The sequence below is a fragment of the Motacilla alba genome, chromosome 1A (genome assembly GCF_015832195.1).
Source record: "Motacilla alba alba isolate MOTALB_02 chromosome 1A, Motacilla_alba_V1.0_pri, whole genome shotgun sequence".
In the NCBI taxonomy this organism is placed as follows: domain Eukaryota; kingdom Metazoa; phylum Chordata; class Aves; order Passeriformes; family Motacillidae; genus Motacilla; species Motacilla alba.
Window position 1 is genome coordinate 67,363,152 of NC_052031.1, and position 25,731 is coordinate 67,388,882.

General features: G+C 40.8%; 1 protein-coding gene across 24 annotated transcripts in view; it reads left to right on the plus strand.

Annotated features, from left to right (window-relative positions):
• The window catches only part of CACNA1C (calcium voltage-gated channel subunit alpha1 C), a 464,806-nt gene that overhangs the window by 263,150 nt on the left and 175,925 nt on the right, over positions 1–25,731 (plus strand). For all 24 annotated transcript variants that reach the window (XM_038153847.1, XM_038153871.1, XM_038153848.1 and 21 more), the window contains exons 4-5: positions 7,701–7,840; positions 14,776–14,915. In XM_038153847.1, the coding sequence (XP_038009775.1) occupies positions 7,701–7,840; positions 14,776–14,915 (280 nt within the window). The remainder of the gene's footprint in view (positions 1–7,700; positions 7,841–14,775; positions 14,916–25,731) is intronic.

A 25,731-nucleotide genomic window follows, 5' to 3' on the forward strand; every position in this document is an offset into this window, starting at 1 on the left:
AGACACTGGGCTGCCTCACTGCCCCAAAAATGCATAAAGGAAACCAGTAAAAGCTTCTTTTCGGGTTGAATTTAATTCCTAGGCATGGTAACAACACCTTGCCACCTTTTAATTTCTATGCAGAGATCCTAAATGAGGGTTTCTCAGTCATAAACTTTATGCTGCCTTCCCTGATTTTGCTTTCTTCTAGAAGGGTAATTTCTTATTGGTCTGAGCAAAATACAAAGTGACAGTTAATTTCAGTTTAATCAGAGTAATGGACCAAAAAAAAAAAAAATTAGGATACAACCTTCTTTGCCTCTTCAGAGCTGTTCAGTTTGGAATATTTCTTCGTGGCCTTTTTGTATGGCTTCAATTCATGGTCATGCAAAAAAAAATCTGAACCCATAAGGAACATATTCTCTGGATTTGACTCATATATAGACAGCGTCCTATTGTTCTATTTCAGTAAAAAAAAAAAAAAATTAATCTTGAGCAACAACGCCCAAGAGATTTCTGCTATTGCTAGACAAAGACAGTAAAGAAATATCTTATAAGTGTTAGACATTGTCTAATTGGCAACAGAGTTCAAGTTTTAAGTTTGAATGGATCCATAATCCTTTACATGAGCCCAGAAAGGTGCATGCTTGACCATCGCTGTTATGAAGAATAAGCTATACCACTGGAAAGTATTGGTGCACAATGGAAAGGAAATATCAAGTTTGTTAGATTATTCTGAGGGCTAGAGGCACATTTAGAGTTATAAAACATGCATTTAGAGTCTCAGAAAAAATACAGGTTGAATAGGCATTTTTGTAGGTTGTCTAGTTCAAATTCTATCTCCAAGCACGACTGTCTTCAAAATTAATCAACCTGTTCACCCTTCTCTAGTATCAAGGTTTTAAAACAATATTCCTATTGTATTGCCATCCAAATGTTGTTGGCATGTCACCCCTTTCTGAAATTTAGGACTCCCAATAATTACATTATTATTACTTGGGGCTTGTTTTCCCACATTCTGTTTAGTCAAAAATGTAGGTGAAAGGATGATAAATCAGAACAGCAGTGGCATTCATCATCTGTGCTCTGGTTTTAGGAGCATGAGGCTGACTGGAAGGGAAAGTGTGTTTGCACTAGGGAAGGAGCACAGGGCATCGACCCCTGTCCTAGGGTGACTTTATGATGCTTGTATCCCCAGCTGTCTGTTCTGTTCATGCTGGATGTTAAGTTCTGCACCTTTAAAATTGGTTCTGAGAGTAAAGGGGTGGAAAAGAAGAGGGCAAAAGTCCACAAAAAGGACTTTCTGAGTTTGCCATCTCTTCAGAACAGCAAGAGGTTTTATTGTTTAATATTCATTTTTTTTATGCTTGTGAATATTTTGCTTGTTAAATAAACAGGTTTTTTCCACTTTTCTCCAAGGAAATCTTTTTCCAAACCAGTTGAGGGAGGCACTCCTTGAATCTGCTTTCTAGAGGGACCCCTTTGGAAGTTTCCTCCTAAACCAGGACAGCCCCCTTCTACCTCAGCTCTGCATTAGGATTGGACTCTGACACACAGCATAGTTCCACTAAACCTGTAAATAAATTCAACTTGACCCTTTCCAAAGTGCTCTAAGAAAAGCTAGGACCTTATAGACTAAATTGTGCAGATGAGTTCTGCATGAAGTATTCATTGATTTGCCAAGGAACCCCCGAATATAGGGCATGTGTATGAGGCCTGCAGTAATTTAAAACTATTTATGCTCTCTCTTCTATTCATTTCAGGGGAAGTTCTTTAAATACATTGTGGGCACGTTGAGTATTATCATAAAGTACTGAAGGCTGGCTTGCACTATATTCCTGTTTTATAATTGCTTCTTTCAGATTAGTGAGAATTCTTTCTTTCATTTATTCTTGTGTTGGCCACCTTTAAGGCAGATGTGAGCGAATCCCCCACTTACCAGGAGTTAATTAAAAGTTGGTGTTTCTGCAGTGCTTGGTATGAATTTAACTCTGCTCATTTGAAAGCCTGACACTGTCCTTGGCTGGAGTGGAGAGAAGGCAGTGCTGATCAAATTTGGAAGTCAAACCTTTAAGAAGCCCTCCTGACTTGTGTTTACCAAAATGGTGGGTTAATCTTTAGTTCAGTAGTAGTCACCCACTTTCTTCTTTGGGCTTGTTTTGTCAGGTAAAATCAGGCAGTGTTCTTCTGCTCTAATTTCGGGGACATTCCTTTTGGAGAACGTGTAGAAGGGATGCTGTGTTTTAGGACCAGAAATAGCAGCAAATGGTGTTATGTTTAGCAGTATGACATCTTATCATCCCTTTCTCTCTATTAAATGGATACAACCACTTGTTGCAGTGAGAGTAAGAAAGTGAGAAATTGAAAAAAAATCCAAACATGTTCTGTCTTTTAAGTTTTATTCCCTCAGGTGCTTGTATATTTTCATGTATACTTAGCTGAAAATGTCTTCTGAGTAACCCAATATATTCACAAGTAACTAATTGCCAACAAACCTTTCTGAACAACTTCTTTATTGAATTCATCCTCTGAGTGCACACATGTGGCTCTTCCTCACTGAAGGTCTCAGTTATTCATGTTAGCAGTAGCCTCCAGGCTAGCATATTGACACAGTGAGGATATCCATATCCTAGATGTGATGGTAACCTGTAATGCAAGAAGCATGAAACCTTTTTCACGGAGTCTCTGGGCCATCTTTCCCAGCACTGCAGCTCAGTCTCCTTCCTGACCATCAGAAAAGATTGTTTCCCCTACAAGGGGAAGGTCTGAGCGCTTCCACTCTGATTCATATCTTTCAGAGCCTATTTCCATAAGCATTGCCAAAACATCCTATATGACAGAGGCCCTTAAAATACTGCTGTTTTCCTTGGATATCTGGTATTTGCATTACTGAAGAGATTCTCTTATGTTTGAGGAAGCTTTAGGGAATAATAATGCAGGCTCAGATGTAGCTGAGGTCAAAGAGGCAGCCCCATAAATGTTCTAACTGCACAGTGCTTGTGACTCATTACTTCAAACATATAAACTGTAGTTTTTGAAACATGGTTTGTAGCAAGCTGGTCAGAGTGCAAGGAGAGAGAGACACAGCAAAGTCTGAGAAAACATTTAGTGACTGAATTTTAGATTGTAAGCTCTTTCGACTGGTGTGTATGAAATGCAAGAACCTGATTGTGATTTAATCTTTCTTGCAATGAAAATGTTAGAGCCAAGCAGGGCTGCTGGATGGATGGATGGAGTTTAGAGAGCTGGGATCAAGATACAGTGAATCATTCTGATGACCATTTCTCAGAAACAGCACTGGTCTACTCACTTTCTGACAGGAGAAAAGCCTTATGACAACCTAGAGTAATTTCCTTGGATTTCCTGTTTTCAGGCTCCTTTTATGAACCCAAGATGACATTAGCTACAGTTTAAAAATTATAAACAACCCCAAACCTATGACTTCTTCGGAAGACACAAGGCATTAGAGGGGTTTCATACATAATACAGTAATCCTCTTTGGGTAATATATCTTACAGCCTTAACAGTAAGTTAATATTTGTTTCTTTGTTATGAGTAAGATGATGTACAGGTTGCTTCTTGGCAGTGTTAGTACTGGCTGATCTATCAGCTAGAGTAGCTGATGCTCATGTCATAGATCTACAAAAAAACCCCAAAACAAAGTCGAGCAGGAGTACAGCCAGCCCCAGAACATGTGTGCTCCAGGGACTGTTCCACTTTCTAAAACTTTTATCCTTCCTCTTCTTCCAGTCATATTTTGTTGGTGTTTTTTCTTTGATTTTCAAAATATTTATGTCCCTATTGTCCAAGGAGGAAGCTCCTGCTTTGTAATTCTGCAGCCTGCAGTATGCTTCATATGCCTCAGCCACATGACCATAGCTCCCATTTCAAAGAGTCAAATAAAAAAATACTGTTCCTTCTTTCTTGCAGCTCCAAAGTTCCCTCTCTTTTGATGCTGTGGTTTGGATTAGTGTTCCAAGGGGCAGTGCTGTTGCTATCTCCTTTCAGTCCCACAAAAGCAGTGCTCAGCTCCCTCCTCCCTGTCAGCAGGGAACTCTCTCAGAGAGAAATACCAGTATTTTTCTAGCTTGGCTTCTTCTAAAATTGTACCAAATTAGCTTCTCAGAAGAGTTGGGATGATGGATACTTTGCAGCGCTGAGTCCCTTGGGAGATTGAAACACTGGGCCTTGGTCTACCTCATCTGTGAGAGCAAAGCTTCAAATGAGCAATCAAAGTGCAGATGCCCATTTAGCAGAGACAAATTCATTGTCCTGTGGCTGCTGAGGGTGAGAGACAATCCTGTCACTTCTAACCTGAGGCAGGGAGTGGCTGAGTCACATCTCTGCCCTCCCTGGGCAAGGTGGCATCAGAACTGGGACTGCAATCCACATTCCGGGGAGCTCGGTTTGGTTATGTCATTACTGAGTTATCCTCTGTTCATAAAGGCTCTTTAGTTTTATAGTATAGGAAGAAAAGGGGACACAAATTATTTGGTAGGCTTTTCAAATTCTTCTTGAGTCTGAGCAGGAGTGGCTTTCTGAAATGGTCTTGGAGCAGCTGCACTGTTTGATCTCAGCAGTATTTTTCCTTCAGTTTTACACCCTGAAATCATTAATTTAAGTGCAGAGGATCATAAAATCTACCCTCAGCTCAACATTCTGTATCTTATTTTAATTTCAGAACCTTTTATAGAACTTTATTTTTTTATGGCTCTTTCCACCTTAGCTGAAGAAATGTAAGGAATTTATTCAAACAGCTTTGTAGTTGCATATATGTGTATATCAGTGTACAGATGTATATGCATGCATGTGTGTGCAATACTTTGGCATATTATTACCCCCATAACATGGCTCAACAAGCAGCATTTATTACAATAACAAAAAGTGTCTGTATTCCCATAGGCATCTTTAGAGACAGAAAAGGTATGAGGCTCCTAAACCCAGCCAAATGGAACAAGTTAGTTGTTGATATATTGTCTGCTCTGTACAGCACTAAATATTTTTTAAATAGTAATTAAAAAAAAAAAAAGTTTCTCCAGAATTTTCCCAAGTCTTTTCTTTCATGGCCTCCTTCTGCTGGCACTAGCACAGGTATTTCAGTGAAATTCATGGAGTGGAAAGGCTGTGCTGGCCTGCAGAGTGCTGTGGCTGTGCCGCACAAAGCCAGACAGAGCTGGCAGCAGCATTTGTCCCTGGAGGCCAGTGACAGTGTCTGCTGTTAAATTGCTGGGCACGGGATCAGCCTTAGGCCTTCCCTTTCACCTGTTCTGCCCACCTGCTTCTAATGGGACCCAGAGCTGTTGAATGAGTGGGTGGGCTCCTCCACATCCCCTTGTACCATCTCAGCTGTGGCTACTAAAAGAGGTTTTAGGGCCTGCAACATTTTGTCACGAGCCTGGGCGTGTTTATGGAGGGAGATGGGCTGCGTGTGCAGGGCAGCCTCCAAGGCAGGGTGAGGAGTAGTTTGGCCCTTTTTGTGAGAGGGGAAAAAGAGCTCGCCCACAACTGTGCAAAGCCCCTGGTTGAAACAGGGAGTGAGAAAGATTAATTGTTGGGTTGGGTTGCCATAAGGGAAATCTTCACTTCCATCCTCAAAGGTGTTCATTTGGCACTAGTGGGGCCATGTCCACCTCAGGCCCAGCACTCCCTACTCCCATCCTCAGTTCAGGGCAGGTTCTTCCCCCTCACAGCTCATTTTCATCTTTCTTTAATCTCTACCCAGGCTTTACCTTGTCCTTGGGGCATTGCTCCATGAGGCAGAGCTCCCATGAGTCGTCTGTGTGGGCTTGGGCCTTGGGCCATTTTGGTAGAGCCATGAGGCAGCACAAAGGTGCAGGGCAGCTGGGAAGACCACATGGACTTCCCATCACGGGGTGATTTTGCATTTCTTTTTGGTTTTGTTTGAGAGATTCCACAATAGCCGGTCTGCTTTACAAATGTGTGCCTGGAGATGGATCATTTGGGTCTGCTTGGCTGTGATTTGTGTATCAGTACTCGTTCAGCCCTCAGCTGTAGTGGAAGGAGAAGGGCCGCTCTGTCAGTCCTTTCACGGAGCCATCATGGAGCTCTTTCCCGTGCTCAAGATCCTGGTTGGACTCCTGGTTGCAAGCACTTACTATTTGTAGAGCTGGGAACATAGTATTGTATGCTGTTGTTTCCTTTTCTGAGTTCAAGGGAAGGGAAATCCTTGGTGTGCTGCTGTGTCTCCATCTGGGACAATGACAGACAAATCCTCTGCTGTGGGTGTGTTCAAAAGCTTTACTACTGGATCAGATAACTGCAGAATGACACTTTTTCTTTTTTTAGGCATTCCTTGTGCTAAGCACTGGGGGATACTGCAGGCATTGGGAAAGCATTGTCTGAGGCAAACCAGCAATATTTTAAAGCACAAACATGTGCCTGCTACTGTCAGATTGAGTTTCTCAGTCTTTTAAAATATCACATTAATGTAAACATGCAGATGAACTAGCAATTGGGTTTTTTTTTATCTGCAGGCTTCTTGTGAGCTGTTAATTACCCAGAGCTGAATGGAAGATATTTGAATGGGCAGCTGTCAAATGATGGAACTAATTTTTTTTTTTTTTGTAATCCTGCTCATTCTATATTGCTGTATAATATGAAAATGTGACACACACATTCAGCTGGACAGAGGAACAGGGCAGTTGCAATTTGGAGCAGAAAAGAAAAATAGTGACCTGTCTGACTGTTGTGCTGGGTATCCTTTAAGATATGTCAGGAATGCCTAGGATGTTTTCATTTGTATTTATCTCAGATTCTATTTCTTCAGTGTGAACTTCTACTGACTTTGTAGTTTAACCTTGTAGGGACTTGGTCTCCTTTTGCTGTCATCTAGTTTTCATGTACTTACCTCCCACTCAGCTTGCCACGCAGCACTTGTGTAGTGATTACCTAATGCTGCAGTTTCCCTCCTACTTAGGTGGAGTTCCCTACCATTTCTGCAATACTGCCATCCTTATTCCACACTGGGGCTAAAAGCCTTGAGGATGAGAGATGGTGAGCCTGTGTAGTGACTCCAAAAGCCTGCTTTCTTGTCCTAAATCAGGCTCTACTGTAACTGCAAGTGCCTTTGTTTGGATATGCTTAATTGCAGCGTGCATTTTGCAGGGATATGTACAATTCTGACAGAATGACTAAAAGCCTCTAGTGTTAGTCAGCCTGATCTGTGAATCACTTATCACCAATATTCAGCCTACTTATTCCCCAGCAGCAGCAAAGGGAATCCCAAAGAAGGCTCAATTTGACACACACATCAGTCTCAGGTGGGCTCATTTAATTTTCCCCATCTCTCTCCACAGTATGGCATGCAGCAACGTTTCCTCTCCAGAGGCAGAAAAGGGCTGGATGCAGCTCATTCTTGATGGCTGACAATATTTGCCCTGAGGGCTGGGAACCTCCTGCCGACCCTCCCCCTTCCTGCTTTGCACAAGCCAGTTCGGGGGTCAGTCCCTGCCAAGAAAAGGGCAGCAAATTTCAGAATGGAACTAAAATTGACTGCCCCTTGTACTGTCAGAGTGACTGCAGGCCATGCAAGGCTGAGGAGCACAGCCCTCTGGCCAGCAAGCTGAGAGTGGGAGGTGTACCCTGGTGGCAGCCAGCGAGCTGGAGGCTGCAGGGATGGACCAGGACAGAAGAAAACATCCCGATTTGTGATTTGTCACTTACACTAACCAGTGTCTCTCTTGTTCTCTTGTCTTCCCCAGGAACGAGTGGAATATCTCTTTCTCATAATTTTTACAGTGGAAGCATTTTTAAAAGTAATAGCATACGGACTTCTCTTTCACCCCAACGCTTACCTCCGCAATGGCTGGAATTTACTAGATTTTATAATTGTGGTAGTAGGGTGAGTACCAACAGCTTGTTTTTCAAGGCACTGTCCACATGGGGATACTGGCAGCTTTTGGGACCATGACAGTGGGTCAATGCTTTGTTACATATGGGTGATATTAGACATTGCTGTCCATCCTGTTCCTCTGGCAAACACCATTTTAATGGTATGCAAAACAGGGAAATTAAGCTGCTCTTTGGGAACCAGAGGTAAAAAGAGAAAGCAGTCCAAAGCTGTTAGATAAAGTCAATTGCCTGAATCTGCTTAACTGCAAGAAAATGCATTTGTTTTTAATCTGTATGAATTATTTTTTTTAATATCTAGGTAATCCCTTAATTAAGATTAGTAGTTTGATGACAGATAAATTCTGCCATATTGTGAACTTTTGCTGATGTTTCTCATTCTGGAAGATGGAAGAAAAATTTAAATCCCAGGTTTTCCTGCTTACAAACAAAAATAAATTCCTCAGTTCAATTGCACTGCTCAGCTGGTGACTTCAACACTTTTAATTTTGACCCTTTTAATCTTTTCACCTTTTTAAAGCCTAGTTTTACTATTGTAGATCAAATTGCCACTTTGAGCTGCAACCTTTCTAATTCTCTTATTCATCTCCATATTTTGAAGTTTGGCATTTAATTTATTTGAATAAAAGCAAAATAATACGTCTTCTGCTTTTTCTGCCTAAGGGTTAGAGATAAGCAGAGAATTGGAATTGTGGTTGTTGAAGGGAAGAGGTGAAGGGTAAACTACCTCTGAATACAAAGGGAACAAGTATTTCTTTGCCTGAATAATTTGTCCCATCCTCCCACCACTCCATTGTTAGAGAGTTTCATCGCCCACAAAAATTTGTAGTCTTTTCACCCCTTTCCCAAGGAAACCCTGCATCAACTCCTAGGGAAAACGTCAAAAGGGACACTCCTAGTCATCAAAACCCCCTCACAATTTCTGCCCCAAACCAATCCGCCTCCCTGACCATTTTTGTGCCGGCCCCAAAATATTTAATCAGCAAAGTGCTGTGTGCTTCCCAATACCTCCCACTTCCTGTCACCATGGATAAGAGTGGGTGGAAGGAGAATTCCCAGTGAAAGAGAGGGAGAACAGGCTGAAGCCTATTCTTAGTCTCAAGACCTCTCTGCCTCCACGTGGGCATAAAGCTTCTCCTTACAGCAACACCCATTGTGCTTATCTTTTTCCTACCCACAGACAGAGGATGCCTTAGCATGTCAGTACCTGAAAACTGGAAAATCCCCACCCCCTCCCCTGGTACTGATGTCCAATTCTATCATTGGTTCTGCCATTGAGTGCCCTCAGATATCTCACCTATTTGGAAACTGCTGCCTAAGTTGAAGAAAGATTGAAGAACAAAACTCCTGTGGATGTGATTATTCCCTTTACATTTTTATGAGAAAGAGGCATTTTAAAGAGAGGACACATGACCTCCTCTTTTTCCAGTGGATGTAAGAGAGCAAGACTCCAGAAATCACAGAGCAGCATTATATCTAGTTTAAGTACAGTCCTTTTCAATTTTCCTACGAGGGCAGTTAATCAGCAAGATGATATTCAGGCTGAAATTAATTCCCTTGCCAATGACACAAGCTGCAGCTCTCAGCTCCTCTGTCTGCTTTTGCCTCCAGCAGCTCTTAGTCAGTAGATGGGGAACAAAAACTGTAACTGGGGAAGGACTACATGAGTATAATAAACATGGCCAAGACCCCAAGGTCTCTGTTAAATAGCAACAATCTCAAGTGACAGATTCCACTTCAAGGCCAGATGGGTTCCTTTGATGTTTATCTGTTTAAACTCACTGGTACAGTACCACAGCCTAGGCTGGTGTGCTGCTTTTCCTCTCCACAGCCCCTCTGCAAAATCTACTTGGTGATACCATCTGTTCCTCTCCTGCCCTGACTTCTTTTCCTAGGGGCTGTCTGAAATCCCTCAGTGACATTATGTTTAAACTTCAGTGTATTTGAATATTTTGCCAGGAAGGAAGCCCCATGGAAAAGGTTTAAAATAAATTTGGAAGAGAGAGAGGGTGGAGGAAGAAAGCAAGTGCTGATAACAACATTTCCTTGTGGTGCCTTTTTCTACCTATTGATGGAGCTATTGGAGAAAGCTGAGTAATTTGAACACTGGGGCAGAAGGCAGAGAGATTTATTTGGTGTGTGGGGCAAAGGATGGTGTGACTGTGGTAATTGCCATTTGTGTTTGCTCTGCCTTACTAATTATCTTCATTTTCAAAGATGACTGCCCTTGCTTCAAAACAGGCTAGGTGGGAAGCACTTCTTAAAGTACTGTTGCAAGTTAAAGGAGAAAAAAAAAAGACATATTTTAGATCTTTCAAATCCACCTATACTCAGTTGGCCACATATAACTTCAATAGAAAATAGCACATCTGGCTTCCTTTACCTTAAAATAAACTAGTCAGTAGAGTAAGAGGAAAATGGACATGTGTAGGAACAGGTATAAATTTTAGAGGGGAGTCACAGTTCCTGTAAAAATGTTTCTAACAATGTGCCTGTATACTTTCCCCTGCTTTCTGAAGATACATCCCCGGGTATCCAAAGGGATTTTAGAGTCAGTGATTCTAACAAGGCCATAGGAATATGCAACAGCAGCAGAGGGAAGCACTGAACACCACTGCTCTGTTTTCTGGTGAAAGGATGCATTTTAGACTGTAGGCTTGTAGCAGCTTATCATTCTTGAAGTGTGGGAGACCTGTTTATTCATCAGCTATGTCTTTTAGAGTTTGAATCTGACTTCTCTTTAAATAGCCTCTGACCTTGCTTTAGCAGCACTTTAAATGCTGCTTTGAAGAATGTCTGTGTGAGGATATCAATCAGAGGCTCTACCAACATTATTAATTGATAGTAGAAACCAGACCCCTAAGCCACTCAATGAGACACAACCCCCAAGCACTAATGGTTAGCCAAATTGTCTCCCACTTCCTTAGTTTTTGCTGTTCCTCTTTAAGAAAACACTAAAACTTTTAGATATCACTGTGATACCCCTTAATATTATGAAATTTCTCTTGAGAGAAGACCAGCTTGACAATATTGTGAGGAAATATCTGTCTTTCCTGGCAGTGCTGTGGTTTGTCTGCCAAGCACAGTCATTCTCCTAGGACCTGTAACTACTGCCAGAGAAAAAGGTGTTGTAATTTGAAAGGCAGTATTATAGTCTAACTTGGGAAGGGAAGCAGATATTTGGACAAAATCTGAAGTCAGAGCAGATGGGAAAATGTGGTCCCAGTTTTTGTCTTGCTGAAGACCTGTGGGGAGTTTCTAGGGGGAAGATCCAAACATTTCCACACTCACAAATCACAGGTGAACTGTAAAACACTCTGAAAAAAACCTTTGTGCTTTACTCTTTTTTATATACCCAAGAGGATTTTTTTTTTTCAGCTGTGTTTTTCTGCTGATTTTTTGCCTTAGAAAACAGAGGCCTTGGTATTTCTTTCTATATTTTGGAGGCCCTTGACAAGTTTTTTTTATGCTATGAAAATCACAGTGTGCTCCCCACAGAGGAAGAGATGAAGAGCAGGTTACAGCCTTATCATGCTGCTGTTGGGGTGGGTCATCTAGCAAAGTGAAAACCCTTTTGATATATCAAATGTCAAAAGGGAAATAGAAAAATACAAGGAAAAAAAAACCAGTGAAGCTAGCTTCTTACTTCACAGGTAAATGTAAAAAACCCAAAACAAAGCATGGAGCATGTCCATCCATGCATGTGATAAAAATTTGGTTTTCTGCTCTTATAGCTCATGTCTGTCAGATGAATTTATTTAAGGTGTAGTCATGTCACAAATGAAAATCAGAAATAAAGGTGATGTTAATTGTGCTTCATCAGTGGAAAGTATGATATCCAAATTAAAATGGGGCATGAATTTACACTGGCAGAAAGTAGTTAGGTGGAAGTAAATAAGGGGAGGAGGGGAAGTTTAATGGTGAGATTTCCAGTGGCCACACGAGATTAGCCTTCTTGCCTTTTTTGTACCACCCAAACTCTTATTTCTCTGTCAGCACAGTGTTCTCACCCTATGCTTGTAGCATGCTAACTCACCTACTGATAAAGAACTGCACCTCCCTCCACCATACCTACTGAAAACTTTCCCAAAAGGTTTTCTTCAAAGAGCAGAATTTCCTATATAAGATAGAGGGGCTCTGGCCTCATCTTTTGTATCAGTAGTTTAACATCCATCCAGCTCTTTTAGTCTCAGAAAACAATTAGCTGATAACCAAAGAACATCAGGTAGCTGGACATCATGAATGTCTGCCCATGCCTGATTAAGGGAGGTGCTGAGGTCAAAGAAAAATTGACAATATATTCTACAAACTTGATGAGTGGAGTAGAGATTCAGTAGGCCACACTGGGCACAGGCTAGGCCCTAATACAGAGAGCAAGGAGAGTGAAATAAATGGGAGAAATAAGAAGTTGTAATGCATTAGAAAAAAAAGCAGGATTAGTACAGGGGAGATATAAAGCATGGAGTAAATGCATTAAAGCAGGATTAGCAGGAGTAATACAATTCAAGTTTAAATGTAGGTTTTTAAATGAGGAGCAGCAGGAATTACTGCAAATTCTTCCTGAAGTGCAAAAGCAGATGACTGTGGGTACCCCAAAGGAGAACATTTAGCACACCAGTGCTGGAGCACAAAAATAAGGCCAGCTGGCCTGCAGTGGAGCTGCACTAGCCTGGGAAGGCAGGCTCTATCTCTAGAGGAGTGAGCTGTCCTACTGGTTGTGTTTCTGCTCCTCCTGAACTAATTTAGGACATTGCTTGGGCAGCAGAATTCTAGAGCAGTCTGGTTTGCTCACTGTACAAGTGGCAGCAGAAACAGCCCTGGTGCCAAGAGGTGCTCTTTGGGAAGACATGGGGCCAGTGAAAATGGAGATCAGGAAAATGGACCCCCAGTTTTGCACAATTTCTGACTCAAAGTTCCTTGAGATTCCTAGTGTTGGAGCTGAAAAACAGTATTAGAAGCCTTTTTGCAGTAAATCCTTTTTCCTTTAGAGGATCCCGGGAGACTGGGTCTGTTGTATAGGTGTGTCACTCATCACCTATTATGGGAATTCTGTGGACTAGAAAGATAGAAACGTTTGAATGTGAAACAGGGCACATTGCTAGAGCTTAATCAGTCACTTACTGAAAATACCTTGGGCCAAATTTGACCTACAGTGTTTCTATTATGAAGACCAGCAGATAATTGCAAGTGTCTAATTTGTGTACACAGCTTAAGAAATACATGCATTCCAATAATTCCCATTCTTTGCATCAACCCTAGTTTGGGTGTCTCTGTGATATCTGTAGTCAATGCAGTATTTCTCATAGGCTCTGCTTTTTCCTTCTCTGTATCCTGCTTCTGCAACACCTACAAACTCAGCATCCAACCTCCTCACACACAGTTTTTCCCATGCTTGTTACCTAGTTGTTAAATCTTTCTGCAGTGCTTGAAGTTGATGCTTTGAATAGATCAAGTTAGGAGTTTCTTGGTCACAGCTGACAAGTTTTATAAGACATTCAATATGAATAAAAAAAAAAAAAAAACAAACAAAACAAAAACCCAACGAAAACCTGCTTAAGAAAGGAATTTAGCATTTGCTGTTCCCTAATCCACGTTTTTGTGTGGATTTAGTGCTGGGGGAATCTGTTGATTTAGATGTTTCAGTAAATGAATCTTCATTTTAATATCCAGGACAAGCTCCCTGTGTTTGTGACCCTGTCAGTAAGATTTATCTGCAGGCTGCAGGCATTGGAGCTGCTTGTTAAGCCATCAGCCAGCTCAGTGTCTGCTTGACCCATGGGCTGGGGGCTCTCTGTGGAATGTGCCAATCAGGATATGGATGAGATCCTGACAGGGGCACCACAGACTACAAAGTCTGTGAGAGAAACCATTGCTGTATCCAGGCTCTCCATCTGGACTGGTTCTCTCATCCCAGGAAGTTTCTTTCAAGTTGTCTGTGGTACCTCCATGGCACCTGACAGACCAAGGGGTCTCTGCCACTCCCAGGCAAGCCTTATTTACAGAGCTCCAAACATCCATTTAGGCTGGAACAGCTTTTAACCTCTACTGAATTTGGCTGGGTTCAAGCTGAGGATTTCAAGGCTGAAAGCAATATCATTAGCAAATTCATGAGGAATCCGTTCTCCCCCAAATGTTCTAATGTTTTACCAGAAAAATGGAAGCTGCTTCCTGAAAGCTAATTTATTAAATCAAGTTCTTATTAACAGATAGGGTGAGCCTTCAGGTTTTTTACAGAAGAACATTGCCTTTTCTTCCTTGCTCTGCCTTTTTAAATGCATTCTGAGTGAGACATCTTCTCCTTAAAGCTTCTACTCCTATTAGCCAAGATAAAACATTAAGGCTGGTATAATAAAACATTCTAATAATAAGACTCCTACAGTTTTGCACTCTCCTTAGCCAGTGCATCAGGGGATTTACAAATGGATCCACAAGCGAGCGATGTGAGCATACACTCTAACTAAAAACTTGCCCCTTGAAGGGTGCTCAAGTTCACACCAAGTTCTACCTGCAGTACCATTGGTGCTTCTTAATTCTTTGTAAAATGGGTGGCAGATAATTAATGATTGGCTTAATTGAGGGTAATGATTTTCTCCCCCAAGGTGGATTGGTTAATAAAGACAGCAAAATGTTGGTAGCCCATAGCTGGCTGTAAGGAGCCATGGAGTAGCATGAAGGAGGAGCTTTTTTGTCGTGTTTATGTCTGCTCCAGAAACAAGTGTTTTGCAAATGTTGTAGACATCCCCAATAGGCTGTTGCATATGGGAAGAGTCTGTCTCTCCTCCACCATATGGGAATGTCGAGAGAGAGGTGTGACACCCTTCACAGGTCTGTGAGATACTTTGGGTGATATGATGGTGATGATCTCTGTTCTTGTGTAGCCCGAGCCTTGCTGCCTGCCTACAGATTGTTTCCTCTTTCTTTTTGCAGGCTTTTTAGTGCAATTTTAGAACAAGCAACCAAAGCAGATGGGGGGAATTCAATAGGAGGAAAAGGTGCCGGATTCGATGTTAAAGCACTGCGGGCTTTCCGAGTATTACGTCCACTACGGCTGGTGTCTGGAGTTCCTAGTAAGTAATGCCTTTGATTTCTTTTCAGCTGTGCCTGTGGTGTGACATGCAGCAGGGGTAATTTTCGTAACAATTTTGAAGACAGAGCATGATACAGGTTATTTTTGGTGTGTGGGGGAAGACTTTTTCCAAATGTACGTATTTCTGAGAAGCGTGATATTAATCAAAGGATGACCAAAGCAGAGCTGAAAAGGAAAGGAAGTCTCATGGTATGTCAGTCTGATTGTGCAACCTTTTTAAATAATGATCCAGGGGGAGTTTCAAGCATGAAATCCTTTAAATGGTGAAGTTTGGTATTATAAATTCTTGACTTTGATGGAAGTTCTGTATGGTCATGTGTGTGGATTTTGGAGGGAAAGGAAGATTTTCATTAAAATTGTATTTTCTTCTTTGTATGTGATGTTCAGATCAAAAGAACAGTTTAGAAGCAACAGAATACAGGAAAATTACATACTCACCCTCTCTGTTAGTCTGATTTGCTTAAACTATTTGTAATGCCTCTGACAAAGTCCTCAAGCAGCCTTTGATAGTCCTTCATCCCTTTTCTTGTTTGCAATGAAGCTATGAGTAACTAAGTCTGGTAGTTCCATTGTGGAGGTGGAATATGGACATGACAATGTGGGAAAATTATATCATTTGGCTTGAGAGTTTGTTATGCATGGGACCTGTTTACCTTATGGAGAGAGAAGTGGTTGAAAACTGTCATTTGTTTCCATGATTATAGCAAAGAGAGATGTAGTGAGCAGAAAATGAGTTAATCTTCTCCAGAATAGCTGTAGGGAGCATTTGGTTTATTTTTATTTTTATTTGAGGATCTTGCTAGACTGGTATCTTAAAGTACTTCTAACCTTAGTCATGCAAAAACCTTGAGTTGAGTTGCCATAAACTCTGTGGTATCAGTTGTTCTGACACAGACTGAGCTTGGCTGTGTGCTCGGTGCTCTTGGAAGCTGAGGGAGCCAAGCCTGACACTGTTCATATCCAATCTCAATCCCAACATAGACTATCTAACAGTCCATTTGTGAGTTTTCTCATCAAGGAGTATTTAATTTGCACCAGAACAGAGCCAGGGAGCCTGGTGCAGACTAGCAAACACTTGGTCCAAAACAGCAAAATGCTAGTGCAGTGTGAAGCAAGCATCAACTTCATCTGACAAGGTACCCTCTATTAATCTTTCTGGCTCTGACTAGGGACATATTTGTCAAACCAGGCTTCTTGGGAGCCAGTGTGGCTTTAAAGAGCCTACTGAGATCTGTAGCTAATGCAGCCTCAATCTTGACTGGGCATTTTTTAATTGTACAAATGCCTGTTGATTAGCCTAGAATAGATGTTATCACATCCATATGTATTAGAGCATAACTTTTCTCATGAGGCCTTTTAGATAAGATTGCCTAAGCTAACCATAAATAGCACATTACAGGATTACATTCTTACATAAGTTTAGTGCAGAGGTTTAGAAGTCAAGTCTCAGGTCCCATTAAAGTTCTGTCCCTGAGGCATCATAAGCACCAGTGGGTGAGTTATCAACATTGCGCTTGCAGTGTTTTGCCTTTTATAAAGAAATGCTTTTTTGCTTCCTTGCCCTTCCAAAATGCAGAAGGCTTTCCCCCTGTAAGGAAGAAAACCTGCACAGATTTGTCCTAAAATTACATGAATGTAACATACGCTGCAATTCCTTCTCACTTAACAGACTCTGTATGGAAGCAGCAGCTCTTTAGTAAGAGGGGATCCTCTGGGTCACTGGCAGCCGCCTTCTGCATGGAAATTCCAACATCTGCTGCTTGGCTTGAGGTCCAGATCTAACTACCACTATTTGGAAAAAAGTGTGTAAAGCACAATGATTCCTATAAAACAAATTTTTGAAACACATGGTGAATTTTTGCATGCAAATCTTAAACTCATTAGAACTGGTCTTGGGAAATAGTTTGTCTGAGGTGGAGAGACTGGCTTGCAGCATGGAATAATTTTTTCTGAGTCACAAGGAGTTTACGGGGATTTTTTTGTCTCTGGCTCAATCCATAGGAAATAATCCAATGTAAGAGGGACATGTTTTGTATTCAGGGTCGTGCATTTAAAGACCTGTCTCAGCATATAGAGAGTTTCCATATAAGTTTGATTTGAGGTGGGGGAAGACATATTAATTGCCCTCTGAAGTAAATCACTGGTGTCTGCATTTTGCAGATTGAGAGCTGGAAACAAAAGTTCAAGATTTAACACTTCCAGAAGTGGCTTCTAATTATTTATGTCTCCTATTGGCTAGCAATGCTAGACTTTTTGGTCAACACAACAATCCAACAGCTTCAGATAGATGGATAGAGGATATTAAGAGCTCACAGTCCCTTTTTTTCCAAGTTCCATGCATGCTTAATTCCTGGACTTGGCTGTCTCTTGCCAGTAAATAGCTCAACAAAGAAATAGGGGACTGTCCAAGCAGTAAGTGGTTCATGTGCAAGCAAAGTCAGTTCACCCATGGGCAGACAAGCAAAAAGGTACCTTTGACAGTCTTTGTTAGGATCAAACTGTCCAAGGCCCCTAATTACGTTAGTGCCTCCTAAAATCAAAAGGGTTTGAGGTCATGAATTCAACAAAGCCCGAAGACTACATCTGGATGACGGTTGTGGGCGCATCAAAATTTCATAATCTTTAGTAGAACAGATGACACTTTTATGCTTTGTGGTTATGTGGACATTCACAAGACCACTTGTCATAAGGAGGAAAACAGACATTTTGTTCAAAAGATAAGACAGACTTTTTTTATCCATGTCACAAAGAGCAACTGTACCATCACAGGAGAAGCCTTCAAAGGCACTGAATTCAAAGTCTTTGAGTTCCCCGTACAACTTTATAAAATAGTGTAAGTATTTACACATTTCCAAGAAATTCCATAGGAATCAATTGGGTTTGTTTTGAGGGATTTTTGTGTGTTAGATTCTTTTTTAAAACTAAAACTCTAGTTTGAGTTCTTTTTCAGAAAACTTTTTTTGAGCGAGAGGTACAGTTCTTATGTGTGACGTGTGTGGCAGAGCAGTAGATCAGATACTTCCCACAGCTGTCATCCCACTGCTGGCCATTGCTTTGTGTACAGAATAGAGTTTGAGCTAATTAAGCAAACTTTTTTTCCCCACAACTTTTTTTAAAGTCCTACTGCTTCTGGAAAAATGGTCCACACTGAGTCCTTCTAGCCTGGCATTAGTGTGTAGATGAACGGTGATTATTTTGCAAAGCACACACATTATTTAGGTTTCATTGTAGTAAAGTCACTTTTGTAAATGAGATCTAAGAACTTGATATCGTTGACACACAGGCCGGATTTCACCGCTCAACTACTCTGTTTTTGTCATATTAACAGAGTTCTTGCAGTGCACACTTTATTTTGGTTGCTGAAAGAACTGTACTGCTGGAGTACCAAAGAAGTCTCCTTGAAGGAAAACTTCACATGTGTTTTAGAGCACCTGTCTTGATGTGGGGCATTAAGATCATTGTAGTGGTTTGAGAAAGGAGAGAGAAGGAAAACAATTCCCTTGATGGACATAAGTAGACAAGTGCAAAATCAGCATGTCTACCAAAACTTAATCACTTTAGTGTCTTGGAAACTTACCCAGTATCTCCTTTGGCAGGAGTGTAAAGTATTGTAAAGCTTTCTAGGGACAGAATCAAGTCAGCCCTTTTGTGCTATGAGTTTTCTGTTGATTACTGTTCTCTCTTGGTTTTATGTTATTACAAATTTTAAAACTTGTTTTAAACACTTTGTGCTTCAGGAGGGCAAAAAGAAACATCCAATTGGGCAATGAAGAAGCATGATCCAATTAAAGAATAAAATCATTCCTGACTATTGGAAAGGGCAATGAGTTACTCCTACGCATGCTAGCTCATGCCCTTTTAATTTATAAAATTCCATTTCTATCACCTTTATTCATGCTGCTCAATTATACCACCTCATACATTCTGTTCATTCTCTTTATGTTGTACTTTGTCTTAATGTAACTGCATTTTTGCCACTGGTTATTGTCTGTCTGATATTTGCCAGACTTAATTGATAAGCTCTCCTAGACAATTTGGAAGTCATATGATTTGAGTAGCTGCTGTGCTCCATATTTGCGTTTTGAACAAGATCCTCTGCTGACGACACAGATTCATGTGGGCAGAAGACTCTGCTACTCTTAATGAAGCTAGAGAGGAAACTTGACTGTTCCACTGGAACAAAAACTTGCCATGATGTCTCTCTTATTTTTTTTTTGTTTTAAAACCACAGAAAGCTAAGCCTGTGATGTGTTCAAGCTTCACTGGAGTCTCGTAGCAGGAGAGTTACTCAAAGGCAGTGTAGGTACCTCTCTAGCACCACTACTTACATGGTCTGCTGGAGATGCAGCAATTGCACAACAGGGAAAGAGAAGGATGAGCAAAAGGACCTAAGCCAAACCTTCCCCATGACAATGCAATGTCCTTCTGTTAGTGACACAGCAGCCTGTAACTGGCAGAGTACATTTTTGAGTTAAATAAGACCAGAATTTTTCATGTGTGAATGCCTAGATATGACTACTTTTGTGTGTATTTAAATAATTCACTAGAACACATAGTTTTTCAAAATTATGCTTATGGTTAAGTCCATGATTACTTTGAGTTTATGAGCAAATTGGGCACCTTCAGACAAGGTGGATGAAAAATTTAGACATTTTTAGATTTTGGTCTGTCACATTGCAATTAGTAATCTGCCCTGAAATGCTCTATTAAATGTATAATACTTTCTCAGTCTCAGCAGTGTTCTCTACCCCATTTTTATTGCAGTGTTTTCTCATTGCCACAGTCATCTTCAATCCTTATCCCAAACTCTCTGGCATTAATCAAAATATTTCTTTGAGCTTTGTAACAGGTAGGAAAGTATTCTGCCTTTCCTTGCAATGTCCTGATAGATCTGAGCCATCCAGGTCTATATATTTGATGCCACATTCACCACAGCAATGAAGATGAGAAGTAAAATACACCCTGAGGGCTCTATGGGGAGAGTCATGCATTAGGAAAGGTTTTGCTCATTTGGGAGATGCTGGATTGGCAAAGTCACCCAGTTGTCTTTATTGTTAATTTGCTATACTATTGCATGTAGATGAAGCAAGGAAATCACAGGTGTGATAGGACTGGATGTTTTCCTGTCTAGGTGTTTTTGTGTGTGGGACTGCCTAAATATATTGTGTGTGCTAAATCACAATCAGGTTTTTGTGGAGAGGTAAGAGGAAAAGCTTTCAAATGCTTATAAGATATTGAGGTTATAGTCTGTATTTTCCAATGGTGACTCTTCCTAACACTAAGACTGGCAATATTTTTTCTCCCCCTTTTCAAGGGATATGTTCTAATCTCATAGTTTGAAATCACAGGGGAATTCTGTCTGTATAGGCTCATAATTCAGTGATACCTCCCCCTGAAAAAAAATATGGGGGGACATTTGTAGCAAAATACAGAGTAACTTAGAGAGTTTAAGACGGCAGAGACATGTCAGAACCATCATGGTCCATGGTCATCTTTCTAATGTAAGATTAAGCAACTGATCTAGCTCATCTTTGATTCCAGGACTTGGAATTTGCTATTGAGTGATTTATAGTAAAATGGATATTTGATGCTTGTTGCCCATAAGAAGAGTTCTTGATGCTGTGAGCTAGAAACTCATGCTATAGCACAGACTTTGTCTTCCACTACATCTGATTTAGAGGTAGTGTACTTAACTGGGGGGAACAGCTTCAAGATTTTCCGTCTTGCATAATCCTTGTACACCTGAATAATCTAGAAGCCAAATTGAACTTGTTTGTAGTTGAAACGTCCTCGGAGCCTCTTTGCTTGGTGTGTATAGAAGGCTGGGCCAGTTAGGAAGGATCAAGCACCATGCAGAGAGCCCAGCCCCTGCTGCAGGCACTCTGCCTCTGGAACCTTCCATTCTGCCTGGGCTGTGTAAAGCAGGGAGATCAAAATGGTGATGTTTAACCACCCTCAAATGTTCTTTCCCAGGGAAAATACACTACTCTCATCTGTACCACGTTTCCCACTGGGGTTTGCCAAACCACTTTGCTGGAGGGTGACAACAGCACCTAGAGCAGCCCTAGATGTTGTCAGCTCTCTCTCAGTATCTCAGTGTGCAGTGGTGACATTCACCCTAGTCCAGGCACTTGACTGTGTGGCCTGGGATTGCCCTCCTCCTTCCCAGCCACTGAGACAGCACAGCTCAACCCATTGCAATTATTCCATTTTGCAGCTGCTGAAACAAAGCACATCCAATGCAATTATCTGGTTTGCATTCGGGATCCTTTTTTTTTTGTCAGTGCCCAATCAAACTTTTCAACTATAATTTCTCCTTATTTTCTGTTCTGTGAGAGAAAATTAACACTATGGCATAGAGTTGAGGAAATAATGTAATTGAGGTAACAAACACAGAAAATTCAAGGAATCCAAACTGGCCCCTCTTTTGATGACCATGTGTTTTTGGCATATGGCAAAGAAATGTTGAGCCATTGACTGTTTCTACATGTTGAATAGCAGGTATTAAGTCTTAAGGAAATGCTCACTGGTGTAAGGAAGTCCACTTTCTTTTAAAACGTATATGCTTCTGGCAAAGTACAGTTGACAGGTGTGTCTTGTATGTGATTTGCATTTATTCACTGTCACTGGTGGAGCAAGGGACTTAAATCTGCTCCCCTGAGGTTATGCCATGACCTGCACACCAGGGCAGGATTGTGGCTTGTCTTCAGTGGGAGGAGATAGGAGAAGTGGCTGGTCAGAGCTCCCCAAGTGTGAAAGGTCTGGGTGTAGGAACTAGAGAATACAGTAAGCTGTATAAGGAGGAAATCCTCATTAGGATCCTTACTTAGCAGTTTACTGTCACCAGACTTACAAGATAAAGGTCCTTGACAACACAGGGAATCATTTCACATATATTTAGGCAAAATTTGGCTTCCAGATATTAGTTCTGCCTTAAATTTTGCTGTTGTTAAATTAAATAATGACAGTTTTTGCCAAAAAAACCCTCCTTTTCTCTTGAGGTCCAGAAGCTGTAGCAAACGTGCTCTCAGGCAGATCCCTGAAGTTCTCCTTCATTCTTGAACAAGACTTCTTAACCCTCTGTGCCATCTCTCCAGCACATACAGCACCGTGAGAGGACAAGTTGCACCACCTTTCCCATGTCCTTGCCTCGCTGTTTTTAATCTCAAGTGGCCAATTTGTTTTGCTTTCATTACAAATGGGGAGGGAGTGGATTAGAAAGGATAGAACAGTCTGAACTAAATGTCCTCATTAGGCTTGTTTTTTCGTGGTTAACTGCAAGCTCTACACATGCTTGAAAGTCCTTTATTTACTTAGGTCACTGTTACTCAAGGGAGTAATTTGATTCCAGTGTAGCATCTCCCTTAGGTAAGGATCATCCCTGTGAGTAGGGATTATGCAACCAGGAATCAAAGCCTGCTTCCCTGAGAGGTACAGCCTGCAGAATGATGTCATTTATGGCAGAAGAAATCAGGTTCTGTGTAGCAGTAGCAAAGAGGGGTTCATCTTGCTAAGGATGATTGCTCACAGAGCCATGTTGTTGCTCTCATAAAGATTTCTCTCACATTTAAGGAACGCCAATGAAAACAGGGGAATATTTATTTGATCTTGTCTATGCAGCTCTTTTAAAAATAACACTGACTACAAATCTACCCAATAAGTGCCTCAGCCTTTATCCTACGAGTTACTGTGCATGCTGGCATGATTATTCAGCATGTCTTCACAACAAAAAAAATCCCAATATCATAATGTGGGACCACATCAGGGTGTAGGCAGTTCCTTCAAAATGAAGAAAACAAACTGAATGCTGACATCAAAGAACAGACTGGGAGATAGTAAAAAATCTCTCTTGGCTTAGTAAGAGAATTTCCAGAAGGGTTCTGGATGGATCAAACATTTCTAGTACCTTTTTTCCATTATTCAAGCAATGCCCAAAGTTACTCAGATTGGGTGTAGGGCAGAGGTCTGAAAGTGAGGCCACGCCACCAAGATGCTTGTCCTGAAGCATCTAAAAATCTGAGAATGCCATCTGCTGTCTCCTCAGAACAGTTTGCATTGTATCTGTACAGGTTGTAGCTAACTGGTACAAACGGGAGCACATTGGGCTCCCAGTTGCTCACTTGTAATTTCGTGCTGCTGCTGTCACCACACTGGGGAGGGAAGATTTGGCTGTTCCACATCAAAGTAGGAAGGGCAAGATCTGCTTTGGGTGTTTCTTAGGTTCTCTCCCAGATGACACCTCTACTGCATCTTGATACTTGCATCTTACATCTGCACAAGTAAGCTTGTTGTCCCAAGCTTCCAACAAATGTCATTGCATACTTTGATTTCAGTTGGCTGAATTTTGCATTGCTTATTAATTTAAGATCTTGGAAGCAACGATTTGAAGTCCTTTGTTCATTTTCTCTAGTTACTGTGTGTCTATTAATGTGTTGCTGTCCTGATGGGACTTTTTAACTTTCTCTTTGTCATCTTGTCCCAAGGATGTGACTGGCACATACACTGGGTTGCAGTCAACTCAAAAGTGGGACACAGGAGAGTTCATAGGTTTTGCTCAGGATGCAAGATGGTACATGGATGTTCCACCACTCTGGCATCATGTCTGTCCAAGCCTTCCAAAAGCCTTGTTGGATGCCTGTGGTCCTTGTTGTGATTTTCACAGACCATTATCAAAATATCAGCAAAGCACAGAGCAGCAGACCAGTCAGACAGTGCTCTCAACCAGTGAATGCATTTTAAGCATACAGATATTTTCTTTTCCGTGATGGTCTGAATTTATAATAATATTGCATCTTGTTCAAGTGCTATAGTAGGGGGAAAAAACCAAACCCAAACCAAATCATGAATTAAGTGCAGGCAAAGATGAGGAAATAATATGTTTAAGTTTCAATGTCTACATAAATCTATAGGAGAACCACCCTCTTCTCTTTAATGTAGATTTCTCTGAAATTAGGTAGTGCCTTCTTCGTTGTGTTTGCTTGCTATTGCTGTGCTAGATGAGAGCACAGGCATGTTGGCTGGTATGAACAACTAATAAACTTTTCAGTGCTTAAGATGTTCACTAATGGAACAAATTTGCTGTTCTGATCATGGGGAAGTATGGAAATGACAGCCCACCTAACCTGCCCAGTCTCTTAACGCTTTATCTAAGTTTTCCTTGTGCTAAGGAATAGGGAAGGAGATCAGACATCTTCCTTAATCTCCCTTTTTTCCAGAAGCAAATCCAATTCCTGTTTAACACATGTAACAATAACTTATCCCATATGTGTTTTGCCCTTTGTTGCAACTATTTTTTATGAGTTGAGTAGCTTTGCCCTTTATTTTTTCAGTTTTAGATTATCTTCTGCTGGTTTGCCCTGCCACATCAATCACAATTCAGAAAACATCTGCTAACCCTCTGCAAAGAATCTTTTTTTCAATTTCTGTACTGCTGAAGCTGCTCAACAGTTTTACATCAGAAGCATTTTTGACAGAAAGTAGCTCACGGGATAAAAGAAATAGAAGAAATTATAAAAATTCTATTTTTGTCACTTCTTTCCATAGGCCTTACTAAATGTTGTTTTCTTTAGCAGTGGAAATGGCTATAGAAATTCAATTTCTTTCCAGGATTTCAAAACATCCTCTCTAAACTTTCTTCAAGCATCTCATCTTTCAACCACACACCCTCCTTGCAGAGGGCTAAGGCAGTGGTGTGAGAACTGGGGCATATCAAATGCTATACATCTTAGAAGTATAATCTGTTGGGGGTGGTTATTTTCTATTATTGCTCACATTAAGCTAGCAGCCTGTCTGACATTTCTCTCTTTTTTTTTTTTGCATTGGTTGATGGGTTTGGTGATTGGTTGGGGTTTTTTCCCCTGCAATAAGTTGTTCAGAACTTTTCTACAGTTGGCATTTTCTCAAAGGTTGTTGCTGTACATTGGCTTTTATTTGTACTGAAAATTACCAAAGGATAAATTTCCTTTTAATCACGTTCGATGTCTTGATCAGAAGTCAAATCAATACATACAGGCTTTACAAAGGCCTGTTCTAAATCTAACAGTTTTGGTTTTTAATGAAAAAACCAAAATGAAAGAATTTAGCATTGAGTCTCACCCTTCCCCTTGTGATATAGGTGAAAATTTAAAGCCTTTAGCCTTTAAAGCCTTTAGCCCACCTTTTGTTTTTTATATTCCAGTGCTGAGATTATTTCACTTTAAAAATTTACTTTGGAGGAAGTCAGATCACTCTCAGATTTACATTTGTAGATTTCTGTATCTGTTAAGAATTTTATTTAAGTGATCAGATTGCAGCAGGAGAGCCTGATGATTCCCCCTTGACAGCTTATTATATGTGAAAGGAAATTTTAAAAAATAAATGTTTAATTCCAGTGCATTCTAGCAACACATACACAATCTGTACAAAAAAGCCTTTGAACTTTGCAAATTGTAAAGAGACCTGCAAAGAAAGTAAATACTAATAAAGAACCATTCTTTCTTCTGAAAAATACAACTTTATGAAAATGGCAACCATTAATTTTTCTGTCCAAACATACTGGGGCTGCCTAGTGAGCTAAAGAATGTCTTGCTTATTATGTCAGAAAGCTTTTTCATCCCCCAAAGCATTTTATTATCTGATGTGTGCAAGAAGAGTTTTAAGTCTAATCAGGTTTATAAAAATCGAAAGCAACAGTCTCACTAATGTGGAAGAAGAAAGCAAGCTGGAGTTTTAGATAGATCTGAGAGGGGACTGATTAACCACTGAGTTGATAAGTCCCTAAATCCACTTTTTGTTCTTAAAACTAGGAGTCAGAGTTG